This window comes from Cololabis saira, chromosome 6 (assembly GCF_033807715.1).
Source record: "Cololabis saira isolate AMF1-May2022 chromosome 6, fColSai1.1, whole genome shotgun sequence".
In the NCBI taxonomy this organism is placed as follows: Eukaryota; Metazoa; Chordata; class Actinopteri; order Beloniformes; family Belonidae; genus Cololabis; species Cololabis saira.
This window is the reverse complement of record NC_084592.1, coordinates 42,973,679-42,989,113: the sequence shown is the minus strand read 5'-3', so window position 1 is coordinate 42,989,113 and position 15,435 is coordinate 42,973,679. Positions and strand designations below refer to the sequence as shown.

The window sequence follows — 15,435 nt, the reverse complement described above, 5'->3', positions numbered from 1 at the left end:
TGACGTGATCAGACCATGACAATGTACAATTCAGCCAAAGTCCAAGAAGCTTCACAGTTTTTACTTGCTGAATTGTTTGACTATCGATTTGTATATTCATTTTAGGATTATCAGATAATCTATAGCTAGAACCAAATATCATACTCTTTGTTTTTGATGTATGTAGCTCTTATTATGTGTGTGATTTTTTATGTTTTTAATGTTTGTATTGTGTATGTTTTTAATGTTTGTAAGGGCATGTCCTTTCTTTTAATTGTGATGTGAGCCCTGTTAGGGACGAGTGTTGCAAATTAACATTCGCTATAAACGCTATGATACAGGCATCCGATAGCCATTTATGTCTGTCTATGTTTTCTGTATCTGTCCCTTCCAAATAAACAAATGAAATTAAATGAAAAATTGTGCACATTGTGGTTCTGATCAGATGGTTCTGATGTTTTTCCCCCCCAGGCCTCCCTCGCTCCCGCAGCACCACCAACATCCCTGAGCTGCTCAAACTGCTGCATCACAACATCAACGCCAAGAAGAACAAGAACGTGGAGATCCTGTGGCACGCCGCCGAGGTGGGTTTATACGCTTGTGGGTTTATACGCTTGTTATGTGCCGCATACAAGCGCGATTGCTGTGTTCACGTATACCAAACCAACCGATCTTTAGGGGGAAACGTCCCTGTTTCGGAACAACTGCTCCGAACGGGACAGGTGTGAAAGCACCCTGTGTCTCTGCATGAAAAGATTTAAAAGTCTCTGTGTGGTTTAACTAACGTCTTCCTCTTCCGAAGGCGTGTCGGCGCCTGAACGGGGTTCGCTTCACCTGCTGCAAGAGCGCCAAGGACCGCACGGCCATGTCGGTGACGCTGGAGCAGGGCCAGCTCCTGCTGCAGGAGCACGCGCTGGCGCCGCAGGTCTTCTACCAGGCCCTGGACTGCATGCGCAGGTCAGTCCTCCAACCAGCGGCGCCCTGGGAGAACCGGAGGGAGGTTTTACAACTCTACTCAATCTTTATTTATAGAGCAGTTCAAAACAGCCAAGGTTGACAAAAGTGCTGCACAGTTTAAAAACAGCTCTTTAAAAAGGCATATATTATATATATATATATATATATATATATATATATATATATATATATATATATATATATATATATTTTATTATTGTTTCCTTTTAATTATCAAACTGTAGCACTTTGAGATTTTCAGTAATGTAAAGTGCATTATAAATAAAACGTATTATTATTATTATATATTACAAAGATAAAATAAATAGAATAAGATGGGTACAAAATACAAAAATACAATGAAATTAAAAATAAGAGTAAAATAATTAAAAAATAAATATATAAATAAATAAAATAAGAAAATTAAAATGAAAAAATAAGATAAAAACTAAAATAAATTAATAAAATAAAAAATAAAATAAATTAATAAAACAAGATAAAATTAAATAAAAAAAATATATAAAAAAATGTTTTGTCAGAATCCACTAAAACTAACCAAAAGCCAGGGAGAAAAAGTGTGTTTTTAAAGCCGATTTAAAAACTTCCAGTGATCGTGCCGATCAAACGCCTAGAAGGCTCTGTCACCTTTGGTCTTCATTGGTGTTTTGGGGGCGATCAGTAGCAGCTTGTAGCAGGGCTAGTGCTACGGGGGCCCGACCGACAGGACAGAGAGGACACAGGGTTTTAGTGCATAAACTTTATTCACCAGAAGCTCACACGTGCACCAACACCTTCACAGCAGACCAGCAGCCACACAGCTCATGGGAGGATCTTAGTGACCCGGCAGGGTTGTGGTTGTTGAGGAGCTCAGTCAGATAATGGGGGACTCGCTCATTAAGAGCTATAAAAACAATCAATAACATTTTAAAATCTAGTCTAAAAGCAACAGGGAGCCAGTGCAGCGCAGCGAGGACCAGGGATATGTGGTCACACTTACGCCAGAATAAAGAGATTTGCAGTAATCCAGTCTGGTGTTAATAAAAGCATGGATTACCGTCTCCAAGTATCCTTTTACTTTTGATACTATCCTTAAATGATAAAAACGTTTTTTTTATAAATGAGCTGACTTTTAGCCCATCATCAAATATCACTAAGATTCTTTACAGAAGACTTGAAGAGTCTTATAGAAGATCTGATAGAAGAATGTAGGGGACCCAGAAAGCCAGTCTTCTGCACCACATCAAAAAGTTATGATTTCAGTCTTATTTTCATTTAGATACACAAGGTTTGAGGTAAAGTGGCTTTCATCAACGACAATTATGAGTAAATATCGTCGTCAACGAACCTTTATCACCTGAGGAAAACCAGACGAGACGCAATGAAAATGCTGGTCATGTGACGATAACCATAATTAAATATACTGTATAATGCAATATCGTAGAGGAAGAAAAACAAGACTAAAATGTAGATTACAAAATAAAAACCCTGCTAAAATATTAAAAACAACGTTCTATAGAGAAAGGGGCCGATGGCCGGCCGCGCGGGTAACTGCTCTGAGGCTGGGAGAAGAAGAAGAACCATCTTTGAATACACTTTCCTACAAAGACGTGGAAAAGAAAACCCAATGTGTCATGGAAAAAGAAAAAGATGGAGAGAAATGCGGAAAAATAAATATGTTGTAAACTCAAATTAGAGTCTTCTGTATGTGGAATGAATGTATTCTTGAGTCTATAAGGTAACAATAATATAATAATAAGATAACTGTGTTTGAATTGTAAAATGGGTTTGGCTAAATACAATCTTTGACTAAAACTAGACTAAAATGGTCCTGGACAATTCTGACTAAAATAAGACTAAAAGACTAAGGGCCCGATTTACTAAGATCCTAAATAAAGATTACTAAATTGCGTGTACACTGAAAAAGTTTGCGCGTGCTGTTGTTGTGTGTTTTGCGGGTGATCAACTAAGATTGCCTGCGCAATTGATAACAGGTGCAAACATCAGTATTTAAATGAGGTGTTGCGCGTCTTACGGTTTGCGGCGCAAACTTTGCGCCATGGAGAGTGGATGGAAAGCAGGATATAGTCGCAAGCGCAAAATGAAATTTGACGAGTTGGAGTTAGAGATATTAGTGGAAGAGGCTAATTGTTGTGCCGTATTCAGCACCCCTGCCGTGAAAAGCACCCCCTCGTATATTCAATGATAAGTAGACCAAGAAAAAAAACAACACACTGACACTTCAATATATTTATATATACACACTCACACAAACACATACTTAGGAGTTTATATTATATATATTTACAAATATTATGGAAGACAACACAGTAAGCAGGCTATTAATTAATGACATCAATAACCATTTACCCGATTTTTGTTATCTGTGACTGTGATTGTGGGAAAGTATGACTATTGTGGAATCCATGAGCGCATTTAAACATGAATCATTAACACAAAACTGGACGCTAAACAGAACGTGACACGGAATGAGAATATAATTTTTGTCAGACGAGGGGGTGCTTTTCACGGCAGGGGTGCTGAATACGGCACAACACCGGGGTATGACAACTGCAGAACAAGTATAGGCGCACTATAAGAAACACTTTTTTCTCCATGAAAACACGTGATTTATTTATTATCACAAATAAAAAAATTAATGTGCCTCCTGTGGCAACCTTTTGCTGAATAATACTCGATTTAACATTCAAATAAAATATTTCTCCTTTTGCATGTGGAGATTAGCACCTTCCTTTCGAACGTATTAAATACAGACGCAATCACAATCCACGCAATTACTTTCAGGCTTGGTAAATCTCATTGCGTGTGGTAAATGGACCAATTTGCATCTTCCCCTCCCAGTATTTAGGATTTCTGGCGGGTACGCCCCATATTGATTATTCATCAGGGCAAAAGTACTAAATGAATAGCGTGTGCTATTTTGCTCATTTGAGAGACGGAGTCCTCTTTGCATGCTGTTAGTAGATCAGCTGGCACTTTGGTTTGCGGGTGCTGTCAAGTTTGCACACGTTTTTACGCACGCAAACCTTTAGTAAATCGGGCCCTAAAAGACTAAAATTCAGTCGACTTTTAGTCGACTGAAACTTGACACGACTAAAAGGAGAATGAACGTGACTAAAACTAATAAAAACTAAAATCATAGCTTGACCCAAAGACTAGACTACAACTAAAATTGAAACAGGCTGACAAAAGCAACATAGTCCAGCTGTTTAGCTATAAAATGTATAGGAATCCTTCAGTTTGTGATACAAGCATGAAATCTGGTACACAAATAGCCAAAGGTTTCCCCAAAAGATATGGGTGTGGAGCCATCGTGAATTTTCAACATGGCGCCCATGGCAGCCATTTTTCTAAATGGATGCCAGAAACAAGTGTTTTCTAATGAGTGATTAGTTGAAATGAGTTGCCAGTTTGCCCTGGCTGAGCTTCAACATCCACTCTATTACTTATCCATTCATTGGATGGTTCAGTTCTTGCAGGTATGAGGATCTTTTTTGGTTTATTAGTTCAAAGTTTGTTTTTATGTATAATAGATCTATTTTCATGAAATGACGGTGTATATTTTATTTTGGCTAATATGGCTGCTATCATGAAAGAAACAGTTGTCATGTTCAGTTTTGAGGTAGAAGGAAGCTGGCCAATGCCAATGTTTCAAATTTGATTTCTGCATCATAAATAATGACTGATTAGACACCAAGATCATCCATATCAGACACAAACACAAATGATGGCTGCCATCTTTAAAAAATGGCGGCCATCTTGAATATTAAATGACAACTTTTCAATTATCCAAGAGACATCTACCAAGTACTATATGTGGTAAATATGTCTAAAATATTATATTATGTCCCCAAGTCATATAAAAAGACTTGGTTCTGGCGTCCATTTTGAAAAATGGCTGCCATGGGCGCCATGTTGAAAATTCACGATGGCTCCACGTCCAATTATCTTTGGAATGCCTTTGGCTAATGTGTGTACCAAATTTCATGCTTGTATCACAAACTGAATGATTGTTTTGGTTATCTCCTGCACAAACACTAGTTTGAGGTGGTCCAGGATCCAACGTGTGCCCTCTGCTCTGTGTTTCCACAGCGAGGGCTGCAGGAGGGAGAACACCATGAAGAACGTGGGCTGCCGTAAATACGCCTTCAACGCGCTGCAGCTCAAGGCCTTCCCCAGACAGTACCGCCCTCCGGAGGGGACGTACGGGAAGGTGGAGACCTAGGAGGACCCGTCCTCCCGGACCGGGCCAAGAGACTGAAACGGGATGGAGACGCTCGCACCAACACAGACACCGACACCAGCTGGAACAGCAGCCCCTTGTTTTGTGCTTAGTCACCGTTAACAGCGGTTAATCGATGTCCCAGTGCTACCGTCCTGTAGGTTCTTTTGTAGCAGTTTAGCCGTCCGTCTGAGCCGTCCCAGAACCCTCTTCACTTCCTAGAACCGTCTGGCTCTGCGAGTCCCGTCGCGATCCGTCGCCGCACCGGGAGGAAACGGGGGCCGCCGTTTCACCTCACGTCCTAGAAATAACCTCGGCCTCGGGGATGATGACGTGGCGTAAAACGTGCACAGATGTGAACTTGAAGCGGTCAGTCGTAGGACGAGTCCGTGGGAATCTGACGCAGCAGCGAAAGCCTTATAAATCATTCGTCTGCGCCACCGATCTTAACATCTTATGTTCGACTATAAAGTCAAAACAACTGTTGCAGTAAAAAATCGAGCGAGCAAACGACTGGATTCACCAGAAGCATCAAGTTAAGGACGACTAATTCCTTTTACTTTAACTTTTATCTGGTTAACCCTTGTGCTTTCTTTGGGTCAAGGGAGGGTGAAGGGAGAAAAGAAGGAATGAAGAAAGGGAGAAAAGATGCAAGGAAGGAAAGAAGGGAGAAAAGATGGAAGGAAGGGAGAAAGGAATGAAAGAAGGGAGGGAAGAAGGAAGGAATGGAGAAAATAAGGAAAGAAGGGAGAAAAAGCAAATAAGGTAATAAAGGAACGAATGACGGAAGGGAGGTAGGAAGAAAAAGGAGTAAAGGGGGGTAAAAAAGGAGGAAGAGAGGAAAGGAAGAATAGAGCATGGCAGGAGGAAAGAAGGATAAAAGAATTGGGTCATTTTGACCCAAAGACAGTACAAGGGTTAAATATATAACGTGAGAAGTTTTGGGCATCTTAAATAGTTTTTTGTTGTTTTTTTCCCTGTTAAAAGCTTATAAATGAGTGAATTATGATAAAACAGCCACGTTGCATGCCAGAGATGTTCAGAAGTCTGTTCATCAGAGACACCGTGGGACGGAGTAACAGACCTCCTGCCGGCACTTTCCACATATTATAAGTGACATTTTCTCCGGGCAGCAACGTGACTGAGCCGCTGCCTTGTTGAAGAGGTCAGAGGTCAGAGATCAGGGGCCTCATTTATAAAGCTTGCGTGCGCACGAAACAGGGCTTGAAAGATGCACACGCCATCTTCTACGCAAAGGTTGGGATTTAAAAATGAAAAAACTAACCGAAAAATGTGTGTATCTTTAAGCCAACCCTGACCCTTGCGCATGAACATTTTGAAGATATGGGGAACTGGCGACGCAGGCGGTGAGGTGGTGAAATGAAGCCAGATTCATGTCATACTTTTAATGTCATCACACATCAGACTTATAGATCCATGTACACCCAAGCCGGTCAGATCACGCTTCCACATAGATATATGTTAATGTCTATGTGGAAGCGGGATCTGACCGGGTATTTTCATCTGTCAAATCATATCTGTGTGGAAGCGTGATCTGACATTTTTTTTTTCTTCTGCCGAAGCGTTGTACACATAGATCTATGTGGAAGCACATTCTGACTTCCTGCTGTTAAATCGTCTATTTGCATGAAAAAGCCTTTGGAAAAAAGAAACTGAGATAAAAGAAACGGGGATCGTACAGTAGTATGTTCTGCTGAGGTAGGACAACTCGGCAGAAAGCCGGCTCGACACATGTCTCATTCGTCCTGACGCGCAGCAGAAACAGGCTGCAGGTGGCGCTGCGCATGCTCAGCAGGCTCATTTATATGCAAATACAGTCATCAAGTAGTTTGCATTGCCCATTTATGGTAAAAAGTCAGCGTGTAGAGGGAGGGGTATGAGGCGAATTCACGTGTGCAACCTTCCAGCTGGACTGTGATTTATAAAGCGAACAGTGCGTGCAAGTGTGCGTGCACGCGGTTTTATAAATCAGGATTATTTTGTGCGCACGACAATTTCGGCTTTTGAGTGCACGTACACTTTTAGTATGGATCCTACACACTCTTTTATAAATGAGGCCCCAGCTCACTGGATTCATCTTGATCCTTCTTATGTTTACTTCGGTTGTTTCTCACATCACGGTCAGATCTTTACGTATCTTTACGTATCACTGATTTCCTGACTATCAGGGTAGTGTTTCTCTGTGGTTGACGTGGATCCGTGAATTATATAACGGAGGTGTTTTCATCTGGACGTCAGGACAAGATGACGGGAGTCAGATTGTTGCATCAACTGACCTTTTCAAATAACGACAGTGAACTCGTTTTATCCCTGATGAGTAAAAATCTTAACAGGTGCCCAAAGTATTGCATCAGGCTTCTTTCTCTCTGTCTCATTTATTTATTTATTTTTTAAAAATGTAAGTAATTTCTCATCTTTAACATCATGTTTCCGGAGTTTTCCGAGTCACTCAACCATCTAAAATAACAGAGATTTTGACCCGAGGTGCCCAAACTAACGCACGTCTGACCTATGAACCGAAACCAGAACTGTACGTCGGAAATCCACAAAATACTCCTTTAATTTCATAAACCTCTGACCCGTTCGGCTCCTGGCTCTTCTGTAAGAATATTTAAATAATAATAATAATAAAAATAAAACTTTAACAGCATATTTATTTACTTAATGAAGCAACAGAGATCACAGAACTCAGAAAGTTATATTGTTTTTTTGGTGTTTTTATGTCATTTGTTCACGGTGAAAAAATAAATAAATGAAAGTAACACCAGCTTCTCACTTTAAAGCAGCACTAAGTTTAATATTTCCGTAAAACATCCCGGCAGGATGAGCAGAACGTCAGCTTATCTGGAAGCGAAACGTTTTGAACTTGTGACCTTGTGTTGCTTTTTATGGGATTTAAAACACGTAGCTTTGCTGCAGGACGAAAACTTAGAATCAAATGACTCACATAGGTTATGTAGGAGGTCTGAATCGCCTTCTTCTCACGTCTGTCCAGCACATCTTCGACACCGTGCAGAATAACGCTCCTCTATTATATGTTTATGTGCCGCTGCGTCTGATGTCTGATGGCTGAGGTCTGAGGTGCCGCGATGCTGAGACGAGTCCTGCGAAGCTGCCAACCCAGTCTCACATAAAAACGTGCCCTGCCTACGTTGGTCCAAAGTGCAAAAAAACATAGAGGGGTTACAATAATAGCCCTTGAATTGTATAACTGTAAAATTTTTCTGCCTATTCGTTTTGCGTCCAAGTCACGTGACGTTCAAGATTCTGGCCGTGACACCAAAAAACATGGCGCACATTTCTCATTTTTTAGTGAAAAAAAATCTATATTTTGAGCTAGACTACAAATATGGCGCTGATTAGCATAACGCTGTATAGCATGACTCTAGGGAAATGTAGTTCTTAGCTAATTTTGTTTTTTTCACAAAAATGGAGGTTGTTAATACTAAAATAAGAGTGCAAATAGTAGTTTAAGGGCATGATACACACATTTGTGTAAATATATTTTAAATATATAATTGTTAAATGTGTGAAAATTTATTTTAACCATGTTTTACCCTTATATTATAGCGCCACCTAGTGACTACTCTGGCATGATACATTAGATCAAGAGCTTTCCGTTTTTATGTGAGACTGGGTTGAAGCTGCAGAGCTGCAGAGATGCAGAGATGCAGAGCGTTCGAAGATCCTGCAGGAGAGCAGATCACGTTAAGTCTACGATTCCAACATATCTAAAGACATTTAGGACATTTCTGTGTCATTATCGTAGTTTTTCATGAAGAGTCTGTTCTAGGTTTTCTTGAATAAAAGTGTGATTCATACTCATCTAATTTATACGGAAGAGTATTAGGGCCAGGCAGGAGAAAAATAAAAATAATATTTTAGAGGAGGAAGATCTTTTTTTCATTATGCACTTCAAGAAAAAAAGTCGAAATGTCGAGAAAAAAGTCAAAATGTTGAGATTAATGTTGAAGTACAATTTCGAGAAAAAAGTCAAAATTCCGTGAATAAAGTTGAAATGTTGAGAAAAAAGGCGAAATTTCGACTTTATTCACGAAATTTCGACTTTATTCTTGAAATTGTATTTCAACATTAATCCCGACATTTCAACTTTTTTCTCGACATTTCGACTTTTTTCTCCAAGTGCACAATAAAAAAAAAATCTTCCCCTCTCAAATATTTTTTCCCCTAATACTCTTCCGTAAATTTAAGCTGCAGGAAGGCATTAAAAAAAACCCACATGATACACTTAGTTTGTTAGTTTCTAACAAACTCACTCACTGGAGACATCATGAAGCAGGAAGTTGTGCATCATTTTCACATTTCTGCACCAAAAACACCAGTTTGCTTGATTTTATTGCTTTTTTCTTGAAGTTAATTTCTTCCAAATGAGGTTATGACCTTGTCTTGATCAGCTGTTCGTGCACACGGGGTGAACGAGGTCCTTTACCCTCCGGGAAACGGGCTGAAACAGAATCACCAATAAAGACCCGTCAATGCCAAATGAGTGTTTCCAATTCATGAATAAAACGTTTACGGTGATGTGTTAAAGTTAGATGGTAATGGGTTTTATTTGTAGGAAAATGTAACCTGATGTTTCACTGTGTTATTTATTCAATGAAAATCACATGATCAATACTAAGTACCCCACCCACTGCCACAGGAGTTAAGAAGGTTAGTTGCACCGGGTTCTGCTAATCGCCAGTCGTTAATGAACTGATAATCAGTAGAAAATGCAGATCTCTATAAAAGCAGTTGTTTGTTTTTTTGGAGGTCAACACAATGCCAAGAGGGAACAACACAAGCAAGGCTGTTAGAGAAGCAGCTGTTGCTGAATATGATTCTGAAAATAAATTTAGAGCTCCACATTTCATACACACTCATACACAAAAATGATATCAAACTTTGGTGGATTGAGCTGCTAACTCATAAACTCTAAACATGTTTGACTCAGATATACAGGACTGTCTCAGAAAATTTGAATATTAGATAAAGTCCTTTATTTTCTGTATGTCATACATTCCGGATTCATTACAAATCAACTGAAATATTGCAAGCCTTTTATTATTTTAATATTGCTGATCATGGCTTACAGTTTAAGAATACTCAAATATCCTATCTCAAAAAATTAGAATATTCTGGGAATCTTAATATTAAACTGTAAGCCATAATCAGCAATATTAAAATAATAAAAGGCTTGCAATATTTCAGTTGATTTGTAATGAATCCAGAATGTATGACATTTTTGTTTTTTTAAATTGCATTACAGAAAATAAAGAACTTTATCACAATATTCTAATTTTCTGAGACAGTCCTGTATACTCATGCATATATTGGTTGGAGTGGTGACAGGAGTATTTCTGGTGCTTTGGTGGGCGGTAATGAGTAATGATGATAATGAAACTGCCGTGGCCGTGGTTTGTCTCCAAAAACGAAATCAAAAAGCCTCCGAGAGGCTCCAGGTAAGCGTTTCTAACGCAGATCAGACAGGAATCACAGGATGGACTGAGGCGACAAGCTTTTGTGGCATTTGATGAACCTGTTCCTGAACAATACAGCAAGATGTTGAAATGTTGGCTCTTACAGTTTTTCACAATTGCTAACACACGTTTTTCACAACCTAACGGCATTCTCAAAACTGCACACACAAAACTGAAAACATCACACACAAAATGCTAAACCCTGTCACTTCTTCTCCAGGAAGACTCTTTTCCATCAAATCTCTTAACTGTTCCCAAAATGGAGCTCATGTTTTCATTTGGTACACACAGCCATATTTTCAAATGATACACACATACCATTAATTTGGTACACACAACTAAGCATTTACTGCACACACACCAAGCATTCACAGCACAATGAAGTGCAAAACTGAAAACACAATCATAGAAATGGAACACACATGGATGTCAATGACTATTGAGAATAATCAATTTATCTTTTTGGAAGATTACTGTGTAGGCCTACTTTTGTCATAGTCAAACATAAAACAGCACAAACATATGCAGCCAAAAAATGTTTTATTTATTTTTCTTTTATACATTTTTGGACGTAAATGTACTGTGAACTGGCCTGCTCAAACCCCCCCTCCATCATGCCTCTGGTTTCTATCTGGCCAGAGGGCCTCATCCACATCCACAGCAATGTCCTCCCTGTCCAGGCAGCGTTGGAAAAAACGCCTTGAGTGGCGCATAAAGCCCTGACAGGACTCAGGACTTACATCGGCACAAGCCTCCTCCATGGCCTGGAGCAGTGTGACCCTGGTCTGTGTGTTCCGTTCGTCCTCTCCCTCCCCCTCCTCCTCCCCCTCCTCCTCCTCCACCTCCTCCTCCTCCACCTTGTTCTTCTCCTCTTCCTCTTCCTCTCCCTCCTCCTCCTCCTGCTCCTCCTCCTCCACCTTGTTCTTCTCCTTGTCCTCCTCCACCTTGTTCTTCTCCACCATGTCCTCCTCTTCCTCTCCCTCCTCCTCTTCCTCTCCCTCCTCCTCCACCTTGTCCTCCTCTTCCTCTCCCTCCTCCTCCACCTTGTCCTCCTCCACCTTGTCCTCCTCTTCCTCTCCCTCCTCCTCCACCTTGTTCTTCTCCACCATGTCCTCCTCTTCCTCTCCCTCCTCTCCTCTCCCTCCTCCACCTTGATCTTCTCCTTGTCCTCCACCTCCTTCTCTCTGTCTACCTACTCCTCTATGTCGTCCTCCTCTCACTCTCAACCCTCTTCTTCTCTGGTTCTCCATTGTTCACCAAACAAAACATTGCTCTCAAGGCCCTTTGATAGTGCAGTCCTGATTGCAAATGGCTCACCAGACGTGGATGTTTTGAGATTTGACTATGTGTGTGTTGTAGATTGATGCTTTGTGATTTTATGTGAGAAGTGTGTGCAACGACTGAACACTGAGTGTAGTGTTTTGACAACAAGGTTGTGTGAAATTGACAACAGAGTGTAAAGAAGGAAAGTCAGAGTCTAATGCAGATAAGGGAGTGTGATGTAGTGTAAATTGTGTTGATTGATTAGGTACTTAAAGTGATGGTTGTGCAAATTGTGCCAAGTTTTCGTTTTTTGTGTGTTAACAATTGTGAAAAACTGTAATTCTGTCCTGAGGCTGAAACTGAAGATATCTGAAGCTGGTAAAAACCACACACCTTCCTTGGTGTCACTGACTTCCAACTGGGCTTTAAATCAATTAAGTAACATCAGCTGGGCCCAAATTGCCCCCCATCTTTCAAAATAAAAACATATCGCTGCAACTCAAATAGACTGAAACAATAAGACTGACTGAACTAATTATGCAAAGCAAACACAAAGACATTGAAAATACAACACAGCAAAAACACATAACTGTAACCACAGGAACAAACACCCCTCGCCAAAATATGTGCTATGTAGTTTGCCATCAGTAGACGTCAAAACTCTCATAAAAGAACATATATTCATACAATCAAAACATTTCCAAACATTAGATTAGTTGTGGTTGTTAGCTGTTGTGTGCATTAGGAATGGGTGATATTTTACCGTTCACGATAAACCGTCAACAAAATTCCCCACGGTAAGAATTCCTCATCTCGCGGTAAAAACGATAAATTCCCGTTGATGACGTTTTTGTGTAAAGATGATTTATGAAGGATGGAAAGAAAGAAAGAAAGAAAGAAAGAAAGAAAGAAAGAAAGAAAGAAAGAAAGAAAGAAAGAAAGAAAGAAAGAAAGATATGAGCCAGAAAGAAAGAAAGAAAGAAAGAAAGAAAGAAAGAAAGAAAGAAAGAAAGATAGATATGAGCCAGAAAAAAAGAAAGAAAGAAAGAAAGAAAGAAAGAAAGAAAGAAAGAAAGAAAGAAAGAAAGAAAGAAAGAAAGAAAGAATGAATGAATGAATGAATGAATGAATGAATGAATGAATGAATGAATGAATGAATGAAAGAAAGAAAGAAAGAAAGAAAGAAAGAAAGAAAGAAAGAAAGAAAGAAAGAAAGAAAGACAGAAAGAAAGAAAGAAAGAAAGAAAGAAAGAAAGAAAGAAAGAAAGAAAGAAAGAAAGAAAGAAAGAAAGAAAGAAAGAAAGAAAGAAAGAAAGAAAGAAAGAAAGAAAGAAAGACAGAAAGAAAGAAAGAAAGAAAGAAAGAAAGAAAGAAAGAAAGAAAGAAAGAAAGAAAGAAAGAAAGAAAGAAAGAAAGAAAGAAAGAAAGAAATGTTTGTGAAATGTGGTGATAGATTTATAGTTACAAAGGTGGGGATAAATGCCAGAAATTATCGTGATACATTTTTTAGTCCATACCGCCCATCCCTAGTGTGCACTAATAAAAAGTGAGCAGTCTTGTGTTCAGTTGTCTGCATTAACTTTAAAAAAGATTAAAATTACTGGTTTATGGAAATATCCGAGCTGAAAAGGGAAACTGAGTTGCTGTTGGTGATCAACATAGTTCTCTGTGAACTTTCACCCCAGAAAGTCAGACCGCTGAGTTTGAAGGGAAACGCTATGAATGTCTGGAGAGAATATGGAGACGTTGAGAGACCAGAAGACAAGATACAGATATTTTTTAGATAATTAGGCCTAGTAAAAGATAAAACATTCAAGGAGCTTCGGTGGGAATATGAGTCACATCAACACATGTGTACGTCAGTAGATGAAGAAAACACATGAATTTCTCTCTTTCTGAGTCAGATGATTGGCATAAGAAGAATAACTAGGAATTAACAATAAAAATAAAATAAAATAACATTTATCAACATATATTTGACTTTTACTTAGAATTAACTGTACTTCATTATTTTGTTAAAATACTTACCTTTTTTGTTGCGATGCATTTAAGTAACTTACCTGTGGTTTTTGTTTGAAGGTTTTTCACCTGTTTCACCTCAGACAACTGTGGAATAAATGAACTGAGTGAAATCTGGAAAAAAAAGGAATAACTGGGAATCTCATCACAACAGCTTGGTGTTTTCTTTTCTTTGTTTTTTCTTAATCTGATTAAACACAATCAAAGAGTAAAAGCAATAATAAGATGGAAACATTGCTGTCAGAATGGCTTGGGAAATTAAAACATTTATTCTGTTATCCTATCAATTTTCTTCTTGCAGACTATGTGTAAACATTTTTCTTTACTTAGCTCATGAAAGCATATATAAAGCTGCTGAATTAAAGACAAAACTCATTTTAATTAATTTCTCTTCTGGGATAAATAAAGTATTTTTGAGTTGAATTGAAAATCGCTGCTCTATACTTTACAAGCAAAGAAAGGAACAGAGAAACAAAACCAAGAGGCACAGCAGCTCATCAGAGTAAAGTAAACCCAAAGTAAAGAAACCAATTACTAATGTAATAAATATTTAATTACAGAACATATAACAATGATCTAATGCCAGTGTGCTGACCTCAGAATAATGTGTTCACTGGAAAACATCTTTTTATTCTGTTATCCTACCAAATATTGGCAAACTTCAGTACAGAAGTTTGCCAACTTCTGTACTGTTATATTTTGGGTTTTGAGCAATGCACTACTTTTTATTTTTGCTATGATGGGAAATTTAAGTTTATTTTTTGGGTTTTTGAGCTATGCGCTATTTTTTATTTTTTTCTATGATGGGAAATTTAAGATTATTTTGGGTTTTTGAGCCATGTGCTATTTATTTTTGCTATGATGGGAAATTTAAGATTATTTTGGGTTTTTGAGCCATGTGCTATTTATTTTTGCTATGATGGGAAATGTAAGTTATTTTTGGGTTTTGAGCTCTGTGCCCTTCTTTATTTTGCTATGATAGGATATTTGAGTTTACTGATAATTCATTTCAAAGTCTTTCAAAGACCATGAAGGATTTTATATACAAGTAAAATGTCTGCAAACTTGATCATATTTCCCCAGTTTAAGAAACCATATTTAGTTAGAACATTACAATGATGATATGAATTTGACTTTTTGTCCAATGTTTTCAAAGCCTGCTTATAGAATTTTTCCACTGATTGTAATGCGGTCCTACCTGTCTGGACCAGCTGGTAAGACAGTAGTTCATGTGCGAGAGAATCATGGTGTTGATGTATAACTTTGCAGCCTCAGTTGTTAGATTATTCCTCAAATCAAATCTAGTAATAAAAACAAATATTGAAAATATCCTTGAGTCCATTACAATAGAAATACATGTTGAAAATGCAAAAAACATAATCATCACCTGTATATACAGAACGCCTGGAACGTGTCTCGACACTTTTAACTCCAACATGGAGAACATGTTTGGCAACACAAAAAACAATAAAACCT

At 38.6% G+C, this 15,435-nt stretch overlaps 1 protein-coding gene across 1 annotated transcript in view; it reads left to right on the top strand.

The window, feature by feature from the left end:
- inpp4aa (inositol polyphosphate-4-phosphatase type I Aa) overlaps window positions 1-9,684 on the top strand; it is a 34,405-nt gene extending 24,721 nt beyond the window's left edge. The window contains 3 exon segments of the mRNA XM_061724279.1: window positions 451-563; window positions 782-936; window positions 5,047-9,684. Of these exon segments, the coding sequence (XP_061580263.1) occupies window positions 451-563; window positions 782-936; window positions 5,047-5,179 (401 nt within the window). The 3' untranslated portion in view covers window positions 5,180-9,684.
- Window positions 9,685-15,435: the final 5,751 nt, after the last annotated feature.